Here is a 23,517-nt window from a genome sequence, read left to right on the forward strand (position 1 = left end):
TAAAGATATCCACTTCCATCAGGATACATCCTCATATAGTATTGTTGTTGAAGTGTATAATGATCTCCTTCCTGGTTCTGCTCATTTCACTCAGCATCAATTCATGTAAGTCTCTCCATTTCTCTCTTTATTCATCTTGCTGGTCATTTCTTTCGGAACAATAATAGCCTAAGCAGTTTCTAAGCAGTTCATAAGCTACTCAAGAACCCAGGAGTAATTCATGATCTGTTTTCTTAGTCCCTGTGAACAAAGCAGTACAGACAATATGACAGAGTTCATTTCTGACATTCAATTCACTAGAAATTTTGAGAAGACTAAAGAATTTTGAATCTGACATTTTAGCTCCTCAGGAACTCAGAAGAGAGATCTCATGACACATGCTTTTCCCAACTTGGATCCTGTTTTCTCTGCTTAAACTCTGCGTTGGTGATTTTTATCTGCCCTAGTTAGCTGAATTCTTTTAAAATCTATAATCCACTCTAATCTCTTTCCCAAACAGCAGTCATGTCCCTACCTGCCTATGGGACAGTTCTACCTGCGTATTTCACTGATACTTCAAACTGTATGTCTCCAATGAAACTTGTTTTTGCCTGTAAGCATTATCTACATCTCTTTTGGGGATACTACCATCCTCTTGGTCACCCAGGGTGACAACTTCAGAAACATCCTTAATTCTTCCTTTCCTCTACCTTCCATTGCTAATCAATTGTCAAGTTCATTGAATGTACCTTAACAACCTTGTACCTACGACCTTCTCCCTAATCATAAAACCATCACCCTGGTTCAGGAATTCATTATTTCACCCTTGGACCAGCTAAACAGCATCCTAATTGAGTTCCGTGTTTTCAAATATCACCCCCTTTTCCAATCTATCCACTACATATATGCCAAAATAATCCTCCTAAAATATAATTCTGAACAGGTCACTCCCTTGCTTAAAAGCCTGAACATGTTTAGATTTATGCCTAAATCTTAATATAATCTTAAATAAAATAAAATAAAATAAATCTTAATATAATGCTCCCTTGTTCAAAAAATTGGAGTGGTTTCCTAGCACCTCCAGAATAATAATAAATTTTAAAACCACCTTAATCTGGTCTTTAAGGCTGTTCACATTCTGGCTTACATTTTCCCTAGTTTTTGTTTATATTACTACATTATTACTATTTATATTACTACATTACTACATTATATAGATTCTGTGATTCCATCCTCTTAGAACTTTATCTGGATCCTCATCTCTCTCTCTCTCTCTCTCTCTCTCTCTCTCTCTCTCTCTCTCTCTCTCTCTCTCTCTCTCTCTCTCTCTCTTTCTTTCACCTCTATGCATTTAAAAAAGCTATCTAGAATGAACTCTTTCATTCTAAGTGGTAGTCAATAGGACATTGAGTCTAGAGTGAGGAAGATCTGAGTTCAAGTCTTTAAATCTGTCCTCAGAGAACTAGACAACCTTAACTTTTGTTTACTCAACCATAAGATGGACTAAGGGAGAGATCCCAGAGTTTTTGTTTTTGTTTTTTTTACACAAACAGTTATTTTGCTGTACAAAAAGAATCGGACTTTGAAACAGTGTACAATTAGCCTGTGAAGGAAATAAAAAATGCAGACGTACAAAAATAGAGCGATTGGGAATTCCGTGTAGTGGTTCATAGTCATGTCCCAGAGTTCTTTTGCTGGGTGTAGCTGGTTCAATTCATTACTGCTCTATTGGAACTGATTTGGTTCATCTCATTGTTGAAGAGGGCCACGTTCATCAGTGATAACACTGCTGGAGATAATTAGAAAAGGTTGGTATAGTATTTAGCACAAAGCAGGCAGTGTTTCCTTCTCTATGTTTTCTCAAGACTTAGCTCCAGTAACATAAGACACCTTCCCTGACATCTCCAACTTTTTGCTCTCTATTCTTCCTCCAATATTCCTAAAGCTCTTTTATCTTTCATGCTCTTTTGTATGCTGTGCCCTGTTTCCACCTCCCCTGTACTGCTCTTGAATGTGTTCCTGCAGACTAATGTTAGCATTTGAGAGGCTTTCTAAGCAAGGAGAGAAAACAGCTCTGGGCCTGAGATAAGAACAGACTTTGGTGTGAATTCTGTCTCAGGTACTTAGGAGCAGAATGAATAATAAGCCACTTAACCTTTATCAACGTCTCTTTCTCCGTTTGCAGAATGGACCTTTGTCACAGGATCCAAAGTTTCTGGGTGGTGCTCAATGTCAATAAATGTCAGTTCCTGAGGGATTTTTCTGCTTTTGTCTCTTGTGCCCCTAATGCCTTATACTTAATATATATTTGTTGAATTTGCTGTCAAACAAACAAACAAAAAGGGAGCTCTAGCCTTTTTCTGTTTAATTTGCAAATCTATGCATTCCTTAAAACTAACATTTCCTGCACGCAAGCTAGCTAAAAACCACACAAGGTAAAATGCTATAGTCTGGGCAACTTTTGACCCTTTTTTCCTGCAATCCAAGAGACTTGACTTGGTAAAATTTAAATTAAAAAGTGCCTGGAAGGTGGTTTTTCCTTACCTCTATCTATGACCCGTTCTTTTGCTGCTGTTTGGCCTTCCATCTCCCAGAAGTCCACGACCTCTGGGAGGTGAAGCCGTGATATGCAAGTCAGTAGGATTGAAGCGAGGGAGGGCTGGGCAAAGCCACCAGGCTCCCTTTCCGCTCCAGAGCCATCCGGGTCCAGCGGCCAGATATAGATCATTGCGACTGGACACGGTCCCAGATGCAGTGAGAGAACTTGGCCTTTTTGAGCCAAGATTTTTGCCAGGACTCAGTTTGTCTGGGGCAACGCCAGATCAGTGATTAAGAAATGAGCCTTTTACCTACTCTAACATCCTGCTTATGACCTTTCCTAATCCCCTAATTCATCCTGCCCTCCCTTCCAAACTATTATATTTGAGTATATTTTATATTTATATCATTTACTTATATTTATATTTTGTTATATATGTAATACATAACACACATATGTTTTATATATATATATATATATAATTATCGATTATATAATATAATCGATATTTACATCCTACAAGTCTGTCCTACATTTCTTTGTCCCCGAGTTCACAAATTCTCAGCGAGCTGGGACTGTTTCAGCTGTACTGCGCCCACTTCCCAACATGCGAGGAGTCACTAAAAGTCTCTCTGCCCTAGATTACAGCCTATTTCCACATTAATTTCAGTCACACAGTGTATGTGGCCTAAAATGCGGACAAACTCCCCGGATTGTTTAAGCGCTTTTTATTTTTAATCTTCCAGCGTCCCTCGGGTTCAGTTTTGCCCCACCCACCAAGCGGGAGGATCCCGGAGGGCGGGGCGTGGGTACGCGTGGGAGAATCCCGGAGGGCGGGGTGTAGGGGCGCGTGGAAGGATCCTGGAGGGCGGAGCGTGGGGGCGTGGGGGAGGATCCCGGAGGGCGGGGCGTGGGTGCGCGTGAGAGGCTCCCGGAGGGCGGGGCGTGGGGGAGAATCCCAGAGGGCGGGGTGTGGGTGCGCGTGGGAGAATCCTGGAGGGCGGGGCGTAGGGGCGCGTGGAAGGATCCCGGAGGGCGGAGCGTGGGGGAGTGGAGGAGGATCCCGGAGGGCGGGGCGTGGGTGCGCGTGGGAGAATCCCAGAGGGCGGGGCGTAGGGGCGCGTGGAAGGATCCCGGAGGGCGGGGCGTGGGTGCGCGTGGGAGGATCCCGGAGGGCGAGGCGTGAGTGTCCTCGGGAGGGAAGGCTCATCCCTCGGGGGAAGCCCCGAGACCACGGCCGCAGCGCGCAGGGCTCAGGACCGCTATCCCAGCGGGGCGGGACAAGGTCCCCGAGTCTCCGCCCCGCGTGGCGCGTCACACGCGTGCCGAGGCCGGGAGTCCGCGGGGCCGGAGACGTGCGGAGGGACGTACGGGCGCTGCAGGCAGCCTTGCGCGCGGACGGCGGCGCTGGCCATGGTGCCCTGGCTGGGCGCCGCGCTCCTGCGGCTCTCTCCCCTGGGCGCCCTGTGGCTGATCCTGGCCTGCACCTTCCTCCTGGCCCTGCTGCTGCAGACCGCGCCGCCCAGCGTCTTCCCCCGAGGGCCCCTGGCTCTGTCCACCTTCTTCCAGGACCTGGTCCGCTACGGCAAGACCAAGAACGTGGGACAGCAGCGCCCCAGCTCCTACCAGGTCTTCGACGTCCCCAAGAGGTAACTAAGTAGCGTTGGTCCGCGCTGCCAGGCTCGCTCCCGGCGCTGCCTGGGCCCGACGCGAGAAGGCTGCTGCGCGCGGCCGGCAGGGGGCAGCAGAGGGCAGGCCCGGGGAGGGAGCCGGGCGTGGAGGGGCGGGGCCCGGCCCCGCGTTCGGCAGCGTGGGCCCGGGGGCGAAGCCGCTGACCCAGACCTTGCAGCCTCGTTTGACATTAAACCAAAGTTTCACTGGGAAAGTGGGGTTTTGTCTGCTTTTTAAACAATATATTTTAAAATAATAGCTTTGTGTATTTCCAAATACGTGCGAAGATCGTTCTCAAGATTTGTGCTCCAAATTTTGCTCCTTCCTTCCCCCCTCCCCCCCTCCCCTAGACAGCAAGTAATCTAGTATAAGTTAAACACGTGCAGTTCTTCCTTACATATTTCCACAAGAGAAATCAGATCAAAAAGGGAAAAATTGAGAAAAAAAAGCAAGCAAACAACAACAAAACGAGTGAAAACTGTGTTGTGATCCACACTCGGCCCCCACGGGCCTCTCTCTCTGGGTGCAGATGGCTCTCCAGCACGAGACCTCGAATGGCCGGAATCAGCGCGCTGTCGAAAAGAATGGCTTGCTTTTTTTTTTTTTTTTTTTTTTTTTTTTTTTTTTGCTGAGGAGGGAATTAAGGTTAAGTGACTTGCACACCGGAAGTGTAAATGTCTGAGGCTGGATTTGAACTCAGCTCCTCCTGACAGCAGGGCCGGTGCGCTAGCCACTGCGCCACTTAGCAAACCGGTTTCTTTTCAAAATATATGTAAAGGTCGTTTTCAACATCACCCTTGCAAAACCTTCCCAATTTTAATCTCCCTTTCTCCCAACCCCTTCCCCTGGACCGTGAGTAATCCAATCTGTTCGACCTGTGCAGTTCTTCCTCACTGGTCCTCGAGAATCGTGACTTGTTATTGAACTGTTACTGTTACTCTGAGGCTGTTACTGTATAAATTGTCCCCGGAAACTCTCCTCCAGGTAGGGGAGGAAGGGAGGGCTCGGTGAAAAGTGACTGGTATGAGTCAGCAGACACACCCACAGACTGTTCCAGAAGCTGGAGGAGAATGGCAAGACTTGGGGGCAGGAAGTGTCTGACACTAATAGGGAAGGAGGGGGAGGAAGAAGCATTTATTAAGTACCTGCTGTGTGCCAGACGCTGCTAAAGGCTTTCCACACCTCATTTGAGACTATGAGAACCCTGGGAGGTAGAAGATACTGTTATCCTGTAATGCTGGAGAAACTGAGGCAAGCTAGAGATCAGAGAGTATTTAATATTTTATTTGAAAGGGAGAGATTTCCTGGGACCAGCGGATCCAAGGTTTGGTCCCAGGGCGGAATGAGATTATAGAATCCAGCAAACCATGCGAGTTCTCAATGTACCCGTGGCCCAGACTGAGGGGGTAGAGTGAGGGGGCGGAGTCAGGGTGCTGAGAGCCGGACTCTGACCGGGCGGGGTGAGCTACTGAGAGGGGGATGATGTAATGGGGAGGTATCTTGATATTCCCATAACTTGAGATGGGGAGAAGCATTCTGATATTCTAAAACATGAGCTCTTTTATCCTTATCAAGTATTTCATAAAGAGGGAGGGGAGGTTTTGCTGGACAATTATAAACTGAGGCAGAACGCTGAGAAACTGAGTCAGGCCAATAAAAGAGAACTGTGGCATAACAATCCCCATTTTATCGTTTGGGAAACTGAGGCAGAGAAATTAAGTAGCTTGACTAGGGCCTTATCTGAGACTGGATTTGGACTCAGGTCTTTTTGACTCCAGTCCCAGCTCCCTATACACTTCCCCTGATCGGGACAGCAGGTCCCAGAGCAGTGAATTACAAAGTTGAATGACCTAAAATTTAGGTAGGAAGAAGCCACATTAGAAGAGCATCAATTCTATTGGCATTCAATCTTATCTTTTTTTCCAAAACATGCAAGAATAATTTTTCAACTTTGACCCTTAAAAAGCTTTGTGTTCCCATCCCCCCCTTCTCCCCACCCTGATGGCATGTAATCAAATATTTGATAAAAATTTACTCAACATTATCTTTTTTTATTTGTTTTTTGTTTTCCTGAGGCAATTCAGTCACACAGCTTAAGTGTCTGAGATCAGATTTGAACTCCTGACTCCAGGGCTGGTGCTCTATCACTGCGCCACCTAGCTGCCCCATACTCAACATTATCTTGAATAAGATCCGCATCTTTTTTTTCCCCCTCTAGTGTCTGTCAGACCTGGTTGGTTAAGCGACAGCACATTTGGGTAGTTTTTCCCAAGGTACAGGAACTCCACCTCTTCCATCTCTAAAATGCCTCTGATGCCATTTGGAATATCGGGTTTTCAGCATGTCCCAATAGCACTCATGCTTTTCTTGAGGGATAAAACTGAATTGCTAAAAATTAAATCTTATCAGGAACAATTCTCTGAATCAGAGATTTGAAGGAGGATAGTTTTAATTAAGTTTTCACTTTTCAAAAAATGTAAGGTCCAGGGTACAGCTGAGACTGGATTTATATTTAGCATTTAAGAGAGAAGAATGTGGAGGCTTTTTGATGCCAGAAAAACATAATCCCAAAGCAATCTAATTTATCTTCTGTGGCAGAAAGGCTAACCAGACTTCTGAAATGTAAATAATCACTGTGTTCTGACTGGTGGAGGAGCACCATGGGATTTGTGGAAAGAGCCCAGAACTTTGTCCCAGGCCCTGAGATGGTGTACTGCCCAATGACTTTAAGAAATCATGTGTCCTGCTTAATTTAGATCAGATTGCTTGCTGTCTTGGGGGAGGGAGAAAGAATAAAAGAGAGGGAAAAAATTTGGAATACAAGGTTTTGCAAAAGCGAATGTTGGAAACTATCTTTATATGTATTAGGAAAAATAAAATGCCATTAAATTTTTTTTAAAAGGAAGGGGAAAAAAATCACGTGCCCGCTCAGAGCCTGCTTCCTCATCTGCAGAATGAGATTAGACCAGATGGCTCCAAAGGTCCCTTACACCTCTAAATCAGTGATCCTGTATATTGGTGTGAGTTGATGGTGGCAGTTTTTTTGACAAGAGAAAAAGAGAATAAAGAATAAAAACTTTATAAAGTGAAGGCAAAACTTGCCCCAACTAAATCTTAACTTTCTGAGATTATCCCCATCATTAAGTGAAAGGGGTTACAATTTATGTCTGCCAGAGAATCTCCTAACTGGGAATTTTCTCTCATTCTGGTTTTAGTCAGAATTGATCTTTGCTCTCCCTTCTGATTTTTTTTTCCCACCCCATACTATCACTATTTCTGCTTTGTCATAAAATGGAAAAGGAGAAATTGCTCCTTGCAGGATGTTGAATCTCATTTAATTATTCTTTTTTGGATAAACATGCACAGTATTTGATAAAGGGTGCTGTGACACAACGAATAAAGTGCACTGGAGGACAAGAAGACTTGATGTCACATCTGTCTCCACACTAGTGCTATAACCCTAAGTGTGTCACTGAATCACAAACCATCTTTAGAGAGACACCATCCTGATGAAATTACAGGCTTTTCCTTCATTGATGTACCACATTTATCACAGATTTCTCCGGGTCCTACCCTGGAACAGGGAAACAGCCACCAGTGCTCATCTTTGTCATATGGTAAGCTAAAAAATTGAAACATTTGGATCAGCTAGGTGGCGCAGTGATAGAGCACCAGCCCTGAATTCAGGAGGACCCGAGTTCAAATGTGGCCTCAACTGGGCAAGTCACTTAACTCCAATTGCCACAGCAAAAATAAAATAAAATAAAATAATTGAGACATTCTAGGGTTTACACTGAATGTACTCTTACAGATCACCAGGCCCAGAGGTTAAACGATTTATTGGCCCAAGGATTTAAGTGACTTTCCCTTATTCCTTGTTATTATTAACTGGTGATTCTCTTTAGGCTTCTAGTAATTTCTTGTCTTTCCACTAAATTTTGAAATACTAGAGGACTTCCTCCGGAGTTTTGGGGCGGAACTTACCTGGATATGTCTTGGCTATTGTTTTTTTCCCGAAGTCTAAACAATACTTCTCTTTTTGTATTGTCAGTGAAGATAATAGGGTAGATCCGATTAAACAATGAATGATGTGTTTCATGAGAAGGAAGTTGAAAACCCAATTTGATTATGATGTACTGCATCTATATTATTTTTATAAATTAAAAGCAAAAGGATCAGCTAGGCACTTTGTTCATCGGGAGGAGAAGGATTGGAGGGAAAGGGCCTGTCAGCCATGGGAGCAGGAACCTTCTTCTTCTGGGCTTCTCTAAACTCTGAGCCCATCATTTATCATTCCAGAAGAATGCAAGTGAATAAACTTAATTCTTTCTGCCAGGAATGAGAACTCCAGGTGGAGGAAAGAACAAAGCACTTGCTAAACACCTATTATATACCAGACACTTTATGAAGCGATCAATCAGCAAACATTTATTAAGCACCTACTGTGTTCCAGGCAGGGTATCAAGCAATGGAGATACAGAAAGAGGCAAAAGGCTCCTCAAGGAGCCCACAATCTAATAAAGGAGACAACATGATTCTCACCACTATCCTGGGAAGTTAGCACTTATTTCCCATTTTACAGTTGGGGAAACTGAGGCAGACAGGGTGATTTGTCAATGACAACGCTCTAACCAGTGTCCTTATGATTGGGCGCTAGCTGTACTGGCACCCCAGGGGATAGAGTGCCAGGCCTGACTTCACCCTGTCTGCCTTAGTTTCCTCATCTGTAAAATGAGCTGGAAAAGAAAATGGTAGATCACTCCAGAGGGTCACCAAATGGACAGAACACCTGGGTTATGGAGGAAACAGCACCACTTGCTGCCTTCTGGACTTTGGGCATGTTATTTAATTCCTCTTTGCCTCCATTTTCCCATCACTAAAATGAGGGAGTATGAACTGAATGACCCTTGAGATCTTTCTGGCTCAAATAGATATTCCTGGGGCAGCTAGGTGGCGCAGTGGATAGAGCACTAGCCCTGAATTCAGGAGGACTCGAGTTCAAATCTGGTCTCAAATATTTAATACTTCCTAGCTGTAGGACCCTCGGCAAGTCACTTAACCCCAGCCTCAGGAAAAACAAAAAAACAAAAACAAAACAAAACAAAAAAATATATAGATATTCCCATAGTGGATTGGTCCTTGAGTCGCTGCAGCGCCCCATGGACAGATTTCGAGGCTAGTTCTTCATTCCATCACGGAGTTCATCATCTGCAAGCTCCCATCGACTCTCTGAATCTGTAGCTGCTTACTGCCCCTGGCCAGGGGCCCTTTCTCTGACTGGAGAGGTGTGACTCCCAGGTAATCGCACCTGCTTAATCTGGGCATAGTGTTCAGGGGCAGTTGCCTGGGACCCAGGTCCCAGAGAGGGGGAGCAGAAGAGCTTCTCCCAGAGCCTCCCTTTTTGCACCCGGTGGGCTCTTCTGGGTATCATCATTTCCCACCCCTCTTCCTTTTTACATGTTGTCTTTCTCTCACTGGAAGCAGGTAGATGTCTCAGAGGATAGAGCCTTCAGGAAGCCTTGAGTTCAAACCTCAACACCAAGCTGTGTGACTGTACTTAACCTTAATCCACAAGAGGAGATGCCCAGAGACTTTGCCAAGAAAGCCTCAGGGTGTGCGATGGGCCATGGAGTAATGAAGAGTCTGACAGAGCAAAGTTTCCCCCTTCCTGTTGTAAGCTGAGAATGCAGGGACTGCCTTTTTCCTTTACTTGCTTGGCCCAGTGCTTGGCACCCGGGCGTTCATAACTGCTTACTGATGGGTTGTGCACAAGGTCCAGCAGAACAGCTGCTTTTGGATAGGACAGTAATAGCCCGAGCACTCTCCAGGGTCTATGACATTAACTAATCACAATCGTCTGAGTTAGAGAAAAGTCATTGCTTAATCCACGGGACTTGATTTGGATCAGGGACTTTGTAGATCACCCGCTCCGTCCCCTTCATTTCACAGAGAACTGAAAAAGACATGTCCAAGTTACTGTTGGCATGGGAGTCTTCTCCTCCTTCGGGGGTCTCACTCTGTTCTCTTCCCCTGGCCTCATGGTGCTTGAATGTGGCTAGGGTCATAATCAGGGCTATCCCTTGTCCATTGAAAACAGCAGAAAAGATGCTCATTCTAGGCTACGGGAAGAGGCCCTGACCAGACCACCTGTGCAGGATTGTATTCTGTTTAGAAGAACCCATTGTAAGATGAGGTGGAATATAGGTGGGGGGCCTTGAGATCAAATCATATGAAAATCAGTTGACCGAATTTAGGTTCTGTAGCCTGGAAAAAATAAGGATTTAGTTTGAGGGTGAGACTTGATAGAGACTTAATAGCTTTAAATATTTTGGAAAACTTTCTCAGAGCAGAAGGGATGACTCCAGGAGCAGAGCTGGCAACCCGACGTGGAAGGTGCAGACAAGCTGATCTAGGTATGAATTGAGGGGAAACTTCCAAACACATAAAGGCTGCTAACTTGGGAGGGGCTGGGTTCCCCATCATTAAAGTTTGGACCATTCTCAGGTGTGCTAGAAAGGGAGTTCTCCTTCAGATTGACATGAAACTCCATGATCTCTGAGGTCTCTGTCAACTTGGTTTCTGTGAAGATAGGAAAAAGTTTTAATGAGACCCTGGAAGAAATAGTGTCTGTTTCAAGGACCAGCGTGGCTAAGCCTGGAGAAGCCAGAAGATAAGCCAGCATCCCTTCATTTTTAGGCACAGCAACTTAGGAACTCTACTTCAACTGGGGATGTATTAGTGGAGCACCCATGAAATCGAAGCTTTTGAACTTCCTGCAGTCTGAACAGATTATTTAGGTCTGAGTGGATTAGCTAATTGTCATCATCTTCCCATTCAGGATCATAGTTTTCTTCTTTCAGAAAATTTACTATTAATACTTAAATTGAGTCAGAGATTGATAGTGGCAAGGGCAAAGTCACTTTTTCCCCCTTTGTGGAGCACATTGACCACTTAAATAGCATTTGAACTGGTTTGAGAATTAAAGCTCAAATAAACAGAATACCTTCATTATGTTTGCACAAGAGCTGTTGTGGATTCTTTGCTTACAAATTTCTTTTTAGCTGCCGGAGATTTGACTTTTTAAAGCGCCATTACCTTATAGTTTTTGGAGACATCTGCTATAGATGAAGCAATTCAATTGCACGGTTTTGAAACTCCATCATCCAGATTTGTGCCGAAGGTGTAGAAAGTTGATTTCACGGTGATTTCCTTTAGGTTTGGTATTTTTTTGTTGTTGTTGTTTTAACTTTGAACTCAGATAACTGCTCAGCAGCAAAGAGGGGCCCTGAGAGATCAGCTGGGTCATATATCCTCCTCCACCTTATTTTGCAAACCCAGACTGGCAAAGTGACTTATTTAGGGTCATAAAAGCAGGAAACATAAGAGGGGGGGTGAGTTTTTTATTGAGATTTTATTGACTTGGGTCAGTGCCTGAGACCCCCCCCCAGCATTCAGAGGTTTTAAAAATATGCAGATAAAGATAGAACTTGTAATTTTGCATTCTGCATACAGTCCACTCCAGAGTTCTGTAAACCTACCTTCCCTTACACCCCTATTTTGTATTCACAATTTTTTTTTAATATTAATACCAAAACTCCACTGATTGGGGCAAACTGCTAATTGAGGCATTTTAGCAACACTCATGAAGCGCTCCTGAAATGGTGTGTGTGTGTGTGTGTGTGTGTGTGTGTGTGTGTGTGTGTGTGTGTGTGTGTGTGTGTGAGAGAGAGAGAGAGAGAGAGAGAGAGAGAGACAGAGAGAGAGAGAGAGAGAGAGAGAGAGAGAGAGAGAGAGAGAGAGAGAGAGAGAGAGAGAGAGAGCATGCTAGAAGGTGCTAGAAGAATCCGGATTACTGCCACAGAAGCCAGTGTGTGCCAGGAGGAAGTAAGGATGAAGTCTAAGGGGGCAACACGTTTGTGAGTATTAAGAAGTATTGGGGGGCAGAGCGGGAACACCAGCCCCAAAATCAGGAGAACCAGAGTTCAAATTGGCCTCCAACACACACTAGCTGTGTGACCCTGGGCAGGTCACTTAACCCCAGTTGCATTTAAAAAAAAAAAAAAAAAAGTACATGGGAGACTGTGAAGAAAACCAATCCTTTTCTATTGGGACTGCTAGCTAGGCAGTAGAGATTAGGAACAACTGCAGTATGTTAATGTAAGACTACCTTAATCCATAAATGAAAGTCTTATTCCGGGGTATAAATGGAACATGTTGAAATAAGTGGCTTCTAAAGCTTGGAAAGACTTGTATGTCTAATGCTGATTGAAGTGAGCAGAACCAAGAGGACACTGTACCCAGCCAGCAACAAAAAGATTATGTGATGAGCAACTCTGATGGACCACAATTCCAAAAGACTTGTGATGGAGAGAGCCATCTGCCCCCAGAGAGAGAATTATGGAGACTGAATACGGATCATAACCTAGTACTTTCATCTTTGTGGTGGTGTTTGCTTGCTTGTTTTTTTCTTTCTCATTTTTCCCCTTTTCATCCGAGTTCTCTTGCGTAGCATGATGTATATAGAAATATGTTTAAAAGAATTACACATGTTTAAGCTGTATTGGATTGCTTGCTGTCTGGGGGAGGGGATGAGGGAAGGAGGGAGAAAAATTTGGAACACAAGGTTTTGCAAACAACAAAGTATTGTTGAAACAATAGACATGAGGCTCAATCCTGATGGACGAGGCTCTCTTCAGCAATGAGAGGATCCAAATCAGTTCCAATTGATCAGTAATGACCAAGAACCAGCTACACCCAATGAAAGAACACTGGGAAATGAGTGTGGAACACAACATAGCATTTCCACTTTTTCTGTTATTCTCTGGTTGCATTTTTGTTTTTCTTCCCAAGTTATTTTTACCTTCTTTCTAAATCCAATTTTTAAGGTAACTATATATAATATGTATACCTATATTGGATTTAACATATATTTTAACATATTTAACATGTATGGGACTGCCTGCCATCTAGGGGAAGGGATGGGGGGAAGGAGGGGAAAAGTTGGAACAGAAGGTTTTGCAAGGGTCAATGTTGAAAAATTACCCATGCATATGTTTTGTCAGCTATAATTTTAAAAAAGGTAAATATTGAAAACTATCTTTGTATATATTGGGGAAAATCAAATACTATTTTCAAAAATTCAACAACAACCGAAAAGGAAACAATTGGCTTCTTGGGAAAATTCTTTGCCAGTTCCATCTCTAGCTTATTTTATAAATGAGGAAACTGAGGCAAGCAGGGTGAAGTGACTTGTCCAGAGCCACACAGTTGGTAAGTGTCTAAGGCCAGATTTTAACTCAGAAAGATGAGTCTTTGGGCTCTGTGGGACCCTCTAGCTGCCTTCAAGTAAAACCCCTGGAACCTAGAGCTGAATAATTCAATCTCTCTAGATGAATAGCGTTAATCAGCTCCCCAGGTATGGAGCTGAAGAATTTATACAAGATTTGAAAAACCTTTGGAAACCATTATGTACCTGTTATTGTCGTAGGGAGAAGTTCCCATCAACATTTGACCTTGAAGGACAAAATGTTGATTTTTCCAAGGACCATTGTGGCCCATCTCTGGAGCTTCAGTGAACCCCTTTCAGGGAGCCATTGAGAGATAAGAAGTGGTTCTGGTTGAACTTGCATGTCAATGTTGCTAAGCTTGTGTTCTTATTGAACTTTGCAAGTCAGTCCCTGGAGGTCTTCTGCTTATTCCCAAAGTCCATTGGCAATGGCTTTAATTCGAGTCTTTAAAAGCATCAGACTTGGGCTGACTTAGCCCTAAGGCCCTTGACTTAAGCCATGTTCTGTTGTTTCTACAGGTGGTTTTTCCATTTCTATATCATTTCAGTGGTGTGGAATGGCTTCTTGCTTCTCTGCCTTATCCAAGCCCTGTTCCTAGGAACGCCCTTTCCAGGATGGCTTCAGGATTTGCTCCGAAAACTTGGGGCTTCACAAATGCAAGGTAAGCTTCCACCGCCTGCCTCCCCAGTTCCAAACATTCATCCCGTTTTGATAATGTCAAGTTAGCAAGAATTGCTCGTAGCATTTTATAGAGATGTAAAAATCTAGCCTTTCCCCCAGCCTGGTGGGGATTGTAGGGTTGTAGGGTTGGATTCTGTCTCTGATACTACTGGCTATGAGAGCCTGGGCAAATCAGTTAATCTCTCAGTCTCAGTTTACCTGTAACGTGGAGTAGCATCTCCTTCAGAGTTGTTGTGAGAACAGGATCATATGAAAAGTGCTCTGGATTGCACATATTTAACCTATATCAGATTGCTTGCTGTCTTGGGGTAAGAGAGGAGGGCAGAAAAATTTAGAACACAAAAATGAATGTTGAAAACTATCTTTACATGTATTTGGAAAAATAAAATACTATGGAAAAAACAGTTTTTAAAAATAAATTTTTAAAAAGTATTTTGCAAACCTAGAACTGTTGTATGAAAATGTTAGCTATTATATTATTGTTATTAGGACAGGTAGGTGGGACAGTGGCTGAATCACCAGGCCTGCAGTGGAGAAGACCAAATAGTTCAAACCAGGTCTCAGACAGTTATTTTGTCCCTTAACTCTGCCTCAATTTCCCCATCTGTAAAATGAGCTGGAGAAAGAAATTGGCAAACCATTCCAGGATATTTGCCAAGAAAATCTCAAAAGGGATCACAGAGTCAAACATGACTGAAAATGACTAAATAACAAGATTATTTTTATTATTACAAGCCTTAGAATGAAAGGCAGAAGAAAAAAGATAAAAATAAATTACAGAAAGGAGTGAAGGGCTTTTAATCCTCTCATGAGATCCAAGGTTTTGAACTTTCTTTCCTGATGTTGAGGCAAGTGCTGTGCCCCGCTCTCTCTCTATGTAGCTTGTAAGGCTGTGCAGGGATGTGGTCTGTTCCATGAGCCAGGATCCACACATCAAGGAGAGCAGGATTCATGGAGCCTCAGGGAAGCCATCCACTTCTGAAAAGAAAAAACGTTTTCCCCTTCTTTTAATGGTACTGGGAAATAGTGCCACAAAATTATTAGCATGAAGCCCCGGACTTTGATGAGGTTTGCTGGAAAAGTTGGTACAAAACTTTAGGAAGAAAAAAATAAAACTGTTATGCAGAGAGGTTGCGGCAAAATAGTAATCCTGCTTAATTTTTAGCCAATTACAAAATACCCTCTTCACATTAGCTCCAACTTTTAAAATGGAGAAGTAAAAGGGGAAAACAACAACCGACCTAAACCAAAAATGAACCCCAGTGAAGAAAATCTCTTCTGATAACCAGCTGCTAACCCCTCTCACACCTTCCTGAGGAACAAGAGCTCTGCCGTTAAACGGGGAGAACTTGTTACCAAGGAGGAGGCCTGGGGGACCAAACTCGGGCCCTTCATGAAAGGAAAGAAGGATCTAGCATTTCTGCTCTTCTAGACAAGCACCTCTCAGGACTTTGTGGAATTGCCCTGGAGCTGAGAGGGGGCAGTTCAGGTTTTCATTTTGGATTATTCCGAAAGAATGACAACTGGGGGGGGGGGGTCTGGATGGGCGACTGTGTCTCTCTGTGTGTCTCTGCATACCTGTATCTCTATGTAACTTTCTCTGTCTCTCTGTGTCTCTGTCTGTGTGTCTCTCTCTGTGTACCTGTATCTCTATGTGACTCTATCTGTGTGTATGTGTGTCTGACAGAGCCATTGGTGGCCCTTGGAGGGAGAGGGGAGCCGGTCCAGAGCAGGCTCTCTCCTTTGATCAGCTTTTCTGTCACATGGGTCTCCCTGCTCTGGCCTGGTTAGGAGCTCTATCTCCCCTTGTGGCTCTGTCTGTGTCTCTCTAGGACTCTCTCTCCCTTCCTCTTTCCCTCCCTCCCTCCCCCCTCTCTTTTTCTCTTTCTTTCTATGTCTCTCTCTCTCTGTCTCCATGTGTGTGTGTGTGTGTGTGTGTGTGTGTGTGTGTGTGTGTGTGTGTGTGTGTCTGTTTCTCTCTGTCTCTCTCTCTCTCTCTCTCTGTCTCTATCTCTCTCTGTCTCTGTTTCTCTCCAGTGACTTCTGCTTTCCCATTGTCCCTGGACTAAGGCCCTTGGTCTGTAAGGCCCTTTCAGCCCACCAAACCTAGTCCTGGTGCCTGAAAGTGTGAGGAAGCATAAGCGGATCTCAGCCCTCTGATATAGAGAAGCCTCCCCTTCTTCCCTTGTCTCTCAGGCCATTTTTATCTGACTTCTGCGTCCCTTCCACACGGCTCAGGAAGCCCAGTCCATAGCCTGGCTGTGATAGAATGCTTAAAATGATCAGTTGCAACCATTTCTGCAGGGCCCGCTTGTGCCAGGCCCTGTCCTACCGTTTGATAAATATCTCAAATGATCTCACAAAGACCCTGCGCGGTAGGTGGTCTTATTATCCGTATTATCCTCATTTTATAGATGAGGAAACCAAAGCAGGTGTAATTGAGTGACTTGTCTAGGGTCACCAGCTATAAGAGTCTGAAGCTGGATTTGAACTCAGATGTTCCCCCTCCCAAGCCTGGTGCTTTCTGCATGGAGCCAGCGAGCAGCCAGAAGAAGCTGTCAGGAGACCAGGCTTCCCATCCCAGGACTTGATTAACCAGTGATAAAATCTAGGAAAAAAACCTCTGGGCCCTGAGTGTGGCTCTGTAAAGATAAGGAGGTATACTAAACTGGCTTTTAGGGAAACAGAGCTAAGCTGTTGCCAAATCATTGCCAGTCCCTGGTTGTAGGGTTGTGTGTTGACAGTGGCAAGATGGCTTTGAAGGTTAGCCTGGGGAAAACAGGCTGAGGTGCCGTGCTTTTCCTGCAGGGGATGAGCTGGTGCTGTCCGCCTTCCTGGTCCTGGTGTTCCTGTGGCTCCACAGCGTGCGAAGGCTCTTCGAGTGCCTCTTCGTCAGCGTCTTCTCTGGGAGCGTGATCCACGTGGTTCAGTACGGCTTTGGATCTCTTACTATGTGATTATTGGCTTAACTGTGCTGAGCCAAGTGCCTGTCGACGGCAGAAACGGTGAGAGCTTCCCCTGCTCCATCTCTCTGTCTGTCTCTGGGATTTGTTGACTACGTCATTTGGGGCAGAATCGGGCCATGTTGGGCATTATGGGAAACTCGAAAGTTGGAGGATACACTTCCCTGGGTGTGGGAGGGCTTGGATCCGATGGGAAAGTTAGCGACAAGTGCAGAGAAACCTTTATAAGTCCAAGCAGCAAAAATGAGATTTTACTTCTTCAGTGAGGGAGTGGTCCTCAGAGAGCACAGCTGAGACGGAACCACGGATATCTTTCCCTGGCCCAGCTACTGCCTCTGCCCAGGCTGCTACAATATGGCTCTTGACTCTCTTGCCATGGGAATGATTTATTCGCTTACAGGTTTACAGTGGGAAAAATCCCTTTGTCAAATAACAAAACATTCTCCTGTTCTGTAAGGGCAGGATCAGGTACCCAGAGAGACACTAACTTAGCATCTTCTCCCGTGACAAGCACCAAGCTATTTAGTGGGATGGCCAAAAAAAGGAGGAAAGGGGTATTATGAAATTGAAGCTGAAACAGCATAATAACTTTCCTTATATTTAGAGCAGGGGCTCTTGACTTGGCATTCAGAAATTCCAGAGATCTCACAGATCTAGAAGACAGTAAACTTGGATGGGAGAATAAATGGGCTTGGAAAAAACTACATCTTTATTTTCATGAACTTCTAACTGAAATTGCTTTCCTCAATTTCCTCAAAAAATTATTCTTGTGGAAATATTTATAGAAGAATTGCACATGTTTAAGGAAGAAGGGGGTGGGAGGAAGGTTGGGAGAAAATTTTGGAACACAAGGTTTTGCAAGGATGAATGTTAAAAACTATCTTTGCATGTATTTTGAAAATTAAAAGCTATTATTAAAAAAAAATTATTATTCTGAGAAGGGATCCAGAGGGCCATGAAACAAAAAGGGTTAAGAACCACTGATTTCGTGAAAAAGTGAGATCATGAATTATGCATTTCAATTTTAAACTCTGTCCATAAACTTTGTCTTGACACAACACTTCCCAGCAAGTACCAAGCAATCCCTATAAGGTACATTCCCTGAAAACAGATTGTTAAGGGAGCAATGCATCCTTTAATTTCCAAATAATGGTATCCATAACTGTAAGAAATTGGGTTAGAGTGACAGTGTTCGGGCTCAACATTTTCTACAAACTAATTCATTAACAGTCTTAGTGCAAGTCAATTTTTATTACAGCCCTAGCTGCAGCACTGTTTTCTCTCTAATCTGAATCTGTTTTCTCCCACTGATTCCTAAAAACAACCCTTCTCCCATCTATACAAATTTAGATCGAATTTGCCGTGTTTCTAATATTTAAGCAGTAGTTCAGTTTGATTTCTACTTCCCTAAGTAAATTTTCCCCAAAGGCCTTCTGAGGCAGCTTCTGAAATGATTTTTGAACCTCCTTCCTCCCTTTGTACAATATCCATTTTCTCATATCATTTCAGCTAGATTCGTCTGATAGATCAGTACCCTTAGAATAAAATATTCCAAGTTCTATTAGCCTGAATTAAACTGAGATGTGGTGTTTTTCATGCTGAGAATTTTTTTTTTTTTTTTTTGCACATTTTCAGTTCATGTCATGATTTTCACACATTCTTGGTGAACAGAGCCAGCCACCTTTTTTCCCAAAGCGCTAGTGGCTCTTAGCTTCCAGCTTCCTGACTCCCCAGCCCCTAGCATAGTGACTGCCTCAGAGGCAGCATGTAATAAGTGTTCATGTTTTGAGTGATGGATGGTCACTTTTTCTGTGGAAGCTGCAGGGCAGATTGTGTTTCTTCTCCATGGAGATTCCTTTACAAACTTCTCTTATGAGAGCTCCAGGGAGAAGTGGGCATATGTGGGCTTTCGTGGGCATTTTTACCAAGTGCTGGATACTAGACACTATAACTTTTCTTGAGCCTTCCCTTTGCCCGGTCCCTAATAATACTGTCAGCCAGCCACCCCTGAGGCTTGTTGCTCTGGTATTCCTCTTTGGACCTTTTCTTTCCCTTCATCCTACTTTATTACCTTTATCTGTGTACTATATATACATTCCCATCCCAGCACCACCCCTGGAGGGTATTATCATTTAGTAAATATCCCCTTGCTGTTAATTGAAGCTTTCTGCCATCTTATCTGCTTGCTGGGAAGGTTTCTGGGAACATTGTTGTCTGATTACAAGCCCCGAGGAAGATAATCTTTTAGGAGGAAGATGGTACCATTTACCATCTCACATTTTTAGACTTCTTCACAATTTTGAAGATTTTTTTCCCCCTGGAGATTCTTTTTCCCAGATATCTCCAAGTCCTATTTGAAGATGATATTGAGGGAGACATTCATCTCTGGGGTTCAGATCCCTTGTCTATAAAATAAGAGACTAAATGACATCTCTAAAACTGATTCTCTAATCCATAAGATTCCTGTAACTATGGAATAGGATCCCTTCAATCAAAAGGTATCTGCTCACTTTTATATCTGTAATTTTGGAGGCTTTGGTTTGGAGAATAACTCATTTCTTTATTTTATTTTATTTCTTTATTTTTAAACTTTTCAACATTCATTTTTGCAAGATTTTGAGTTTCAAATTTTTCTCCCTCCCCCTTTTCTTCTTCCCTCCTCTCTTCCCTCTCCCCTCCCTAATAATCTGGGGAGCAATCTGATATAGGTTACACATGTATGATCATGATAAACATATATTCACATTAATTATGTGTGAAAGAACTCATTTTTGACCCATCAGTTACTTGATTTATCTTCATAGTAAGTTTATGTAACATACAGAAGAAATTACTACACTCCATTTTTCTAGAAAATGTTTTCCTGACATTAGGACAGAGTGAATCCTCTTTAAACAAGGCTTTTGAACAGAGCTTCATTTACACTTGTTTCATGACGCAGACAGAACCCATAGCTTTTCCTATCATAATCCTGTCACTATATTTTTTCAAGGTGGGAATAATAATATCCCACACCTTTATATATCATAGCATCATTGAAAGCAGCAGCAATGGGTAGAATACAGAATTCCATTTCCAAAAGGGAACGTGGCCTGGAGCGTGCTGATGGAGAAAAATACCTAACAGTGTGGGATTTTCTGCCTGTGGCTCCAGAATTTGTCAGCTTATAGACAGCAAAGCCATCCCTTCTCTGAGAACAGAAGGAAGGGAATCTGCATTTGATGGATGGACTTTCCAGATCCCTAAGGAGAAAATCAGACTGACAGGATAGATCCATGAGTTCTACCTCTGAGTCAGCTAGTCAAGGTTTTTCTGAATTTCTGATGTCACCTGCATTTTGCTAATCAGGTAACCATCTCACCCACAGTTTATGTAGGGAAAGGTCTGCTGATGCAAGCGCGCTGGTTCCATATCCTGGGGATGATCATGTACATCTGGTCATCTGTCCATCAACACAGATGCCATGTCATCTTGGCTAATATGAGGAAGAATGATTCAGGTGAGCTTATTTCCGTTTCCAGCCTATAAGTGCTAATTTTCAGAAGACAATTTTTTTTTTCTTTCACTAATCAGCCACATGACAGTGCAAAAATCCCTTTGCCTATCAAGGCCTCAGTTTTCTCATCTGTAAATGAAAGGTATAGACTTGAGTGCCCAGCTTCTTAAACTGTAGATCACAACTCTTTATGAGGCCTTGTATGTGGAGGGTCATGAAAGTATGATTTGTTATCAGTGAATGTTTACTTTATAACCTGTTTGACATACTTCTATATAAGATCATATAAAAATTTCTCGAGTGAAAAGAGGTCATGAGTGGAAAGAGTTTAAGAAGCCTTAGATTATAGGATCTCTTTTCCTTCCAGTTTTAATGTTTAAGGATTCTAACACTTTTTCAGAAACTGCTTATGTGTTGATTTGTTTTGTTTGACGATCATTTGTTACAAGGAATGGTTCCGGGAGGGTATGCAAAGAATGAGTGGGTAGTAATAGAGATTCAAAAAAAAAAGAGCAGCTATTAAAATATGGAGGAGAAAAATAGAAATTCAGAAAGGCGCACAAGCAGGGCAGTCTTATTACTACCATTTTAAAATTTAATAAACACTAAAAAAATTCAACAAGTTCACAATTTCATATACAGTCCTCTTTTTTTGCTCCTTTTATATTGCAATGTACAAATGAAATTGTTAAGTTTATAATTTAAAATATTTAAAATAAAAGCAACAAAATTCTATAATTCTAAATTACTATCCTGTTGCCCACCTTTTGGGAAGAGTTCTGTATAGTTTTTATAGTTGTCCTCAACATGGAAAATCTCAGCTTTTTGTCAAGAAACGTATATAAAGTTTGGGGTCATAGCTTTAAGTTGGGATCTTTTTCAGCCACAGAGTTAATTATGTCCCTTTTAAACACAAACTTTTGTTTTAGATATTCTTTTATGATTCTTCACTTTTGCCTCTCTGAATTGAGTAATTTTTTATATAGAAATTGGCATTAAGATCTGTGTTTTACATATAGGTGGTCAGATCAATACAGATACAAGGATCACTACATGTGTTCGAGAGCATGAACTTACTTGAGAAAACATCCTCATTTCTGTGTCTTTTTCATTTCAGGAAAGGTCATTCACTCTAAATACAGAATTCCTTTTGGAGACTGGTTTGAATATGTTTCGGGGCCTAATTATTTTGCAGAATTGATGATCTATCTGTCCTTAGCTGTCACTTTTGGATTCTACAATTTCACCTGGTGGCTTGTGGTATTATATGTGCTCTTCAGCCAGGCGTTGGCGGCTGTTCTAAGTCACCAATTTTACCTGACCAAGTTTGACTCCTATCCAAAACACAGAAAGGCTTATGTGCCATTTTTATTTTGAGATTGTCTGCATCTTAATAACAAAATAAAACTTTTTCAAGTTTTGAGCAAAAGGATTTACATTCCTGAGAGCAAAAGGGCCGGGATAATGGCATGAAAAGAGAATCATTTTTTGCTAAGATTTGTTGTACTGGGAAGAAATATCCAAAAATATTGTTTCCGGTTTTTTTATGTGAAGACCAGAATGGATAAAATAGCCTCATGAGCAGAGATAAACTTCAAGAAATAATATTTCTATGAGGTTCCTAGTGCTTAGAAAACAAATCAGTTACAACATATGGGACTGTTTATAGGTCACTTCCAAAGTACACTAGTGAAGAACTGTTAAAATGCTTCTGGAGGGAAAAAAAAGGAAGAAGAAAAAGAAGAAGAAATAAGATGGCTTGTGGCTCTGGATGAGTGATATATTCAGCATGAGGGTTACCAACTGGGCTGTATAGCAAAAAACATACCTCCAATCTTTTGCACTCTGTTAATATCTGAAGACAACAAAATACTCCAAAATCTTACAGATGGTTTCAGGGAAAACAAGCTTTTTGTAGCTAGTTTGTGCTTTGGCAAGCCACTGTCAAAAAGCTTCAAGAAGTTGGAAGCACCTATAGAAGCTTTGCTTGGTTCCTAATCTAACTTGAATCCTCAGTGAAAATCCTGTTTTCAGGTTGCATGTGATGGGACAACTTTTTTGACAGTTCAGAATCTAAAACATCTTAAACTTGTGTGATCATGAATTCTGTGTAGCAGATAATGCTACGAGGTTTTCATTGTCATTGTTTAATTGACCCAGGTTTGTTGATTTCCATGTGAAGGGTCTAGTCTATTGGATTTAGCCATTTAAGCAGCACTGTATAAACAAATGCTGACGTGCTGACTAGCCTCTCCACAAAGGAGTTATTGATCCTTACTGTTGAAAGACTTAAGATATTTCCCTTTGGACTTATCTCAGACTGAAAATGTACACATTTATGTAGGAAAGGGATAATGTTTACACTTACAACAATAAACATTAAGAATTAAGCATCAGACTTGGTTAAATAATCATTTGTGATGCATGAGCAAATGATCCCTAAACAGGAAGAAATAGTCCAGCCCTCCACTGCAGTATGAAGAATATAGCACTAGACTTTCTGCTTTGTAGGTTAAGATATTACTTCTTACTCAAATTCCTTTTGTTAAGGTCCCATATGATAATCTTGCTTAAAAGCACAAAGAGATGAAAACCACATTCTCTTGAAAGAGCAAATATCTTTGTCATTGGCTGGAGGTATAATGATGGAAAATCCAAAAACATTCTCCTCCTATTAGAAGTGCAGATAAATCAGAAGCTGTTGTTGACCTCTTTTCAGATTCAGGTTTTTCTTATATATCCTTTAATATCAAATATATTCTTACAAAAACACTCTGATTACCTCTGATTTTCGGCATAGGAAATACTATGTTTATTTCTTTTTTTGAAAAAAAATAATCTCTCTTTATTTTCAAAATACCTGCAGAGATAGTTTTCAGGATTAATCCTTGCTTGTAATTG

The 23,517-nt window shown here is 42.4% G+C and overlaps 1 protein-coding gene across 1 annotated transcript; it reads left to right on the forward strand.

Annotated features, from left to right (window-relative positions):
• Positions 1-3,931: 3,931 nt before the first annotated feature.
• Positions 3,932-23,386, forward strand: SRD5A3 (steroid 5 alpha-reductase 3). Its single transcript, XM_074275553.1, is given in 6 exon segments — positions 3,932-4,167; positions 13,995-14,137; positions 16,966-17,097; positions 17,100-17,162; positions 20,488-20,619; positions 21,734-23,386. Coding segments are annotated over 6 exon segments (966 nt in total). The 3' UTR covers positions 21,994-23,386.
• Positions 23,387-23,517: the final 131 nt, after the last annotated feature.

The sequence above is a fragment of the Sminthopsis crassicaudata genome, chromosome 6 (assembly GCF_048593235.1).
Source record: "Sminthopsis crassicaudata isolate SCR6 chromosome 6, ASM4859323v1, whole genome shotgun sequence".
NCBI lineage: Eukaryota > Metazoa > Chordata > Mammalia > Dasyuromorphia > Dasyuridae > Sminthopsis > Sminthopsis crassicaudata.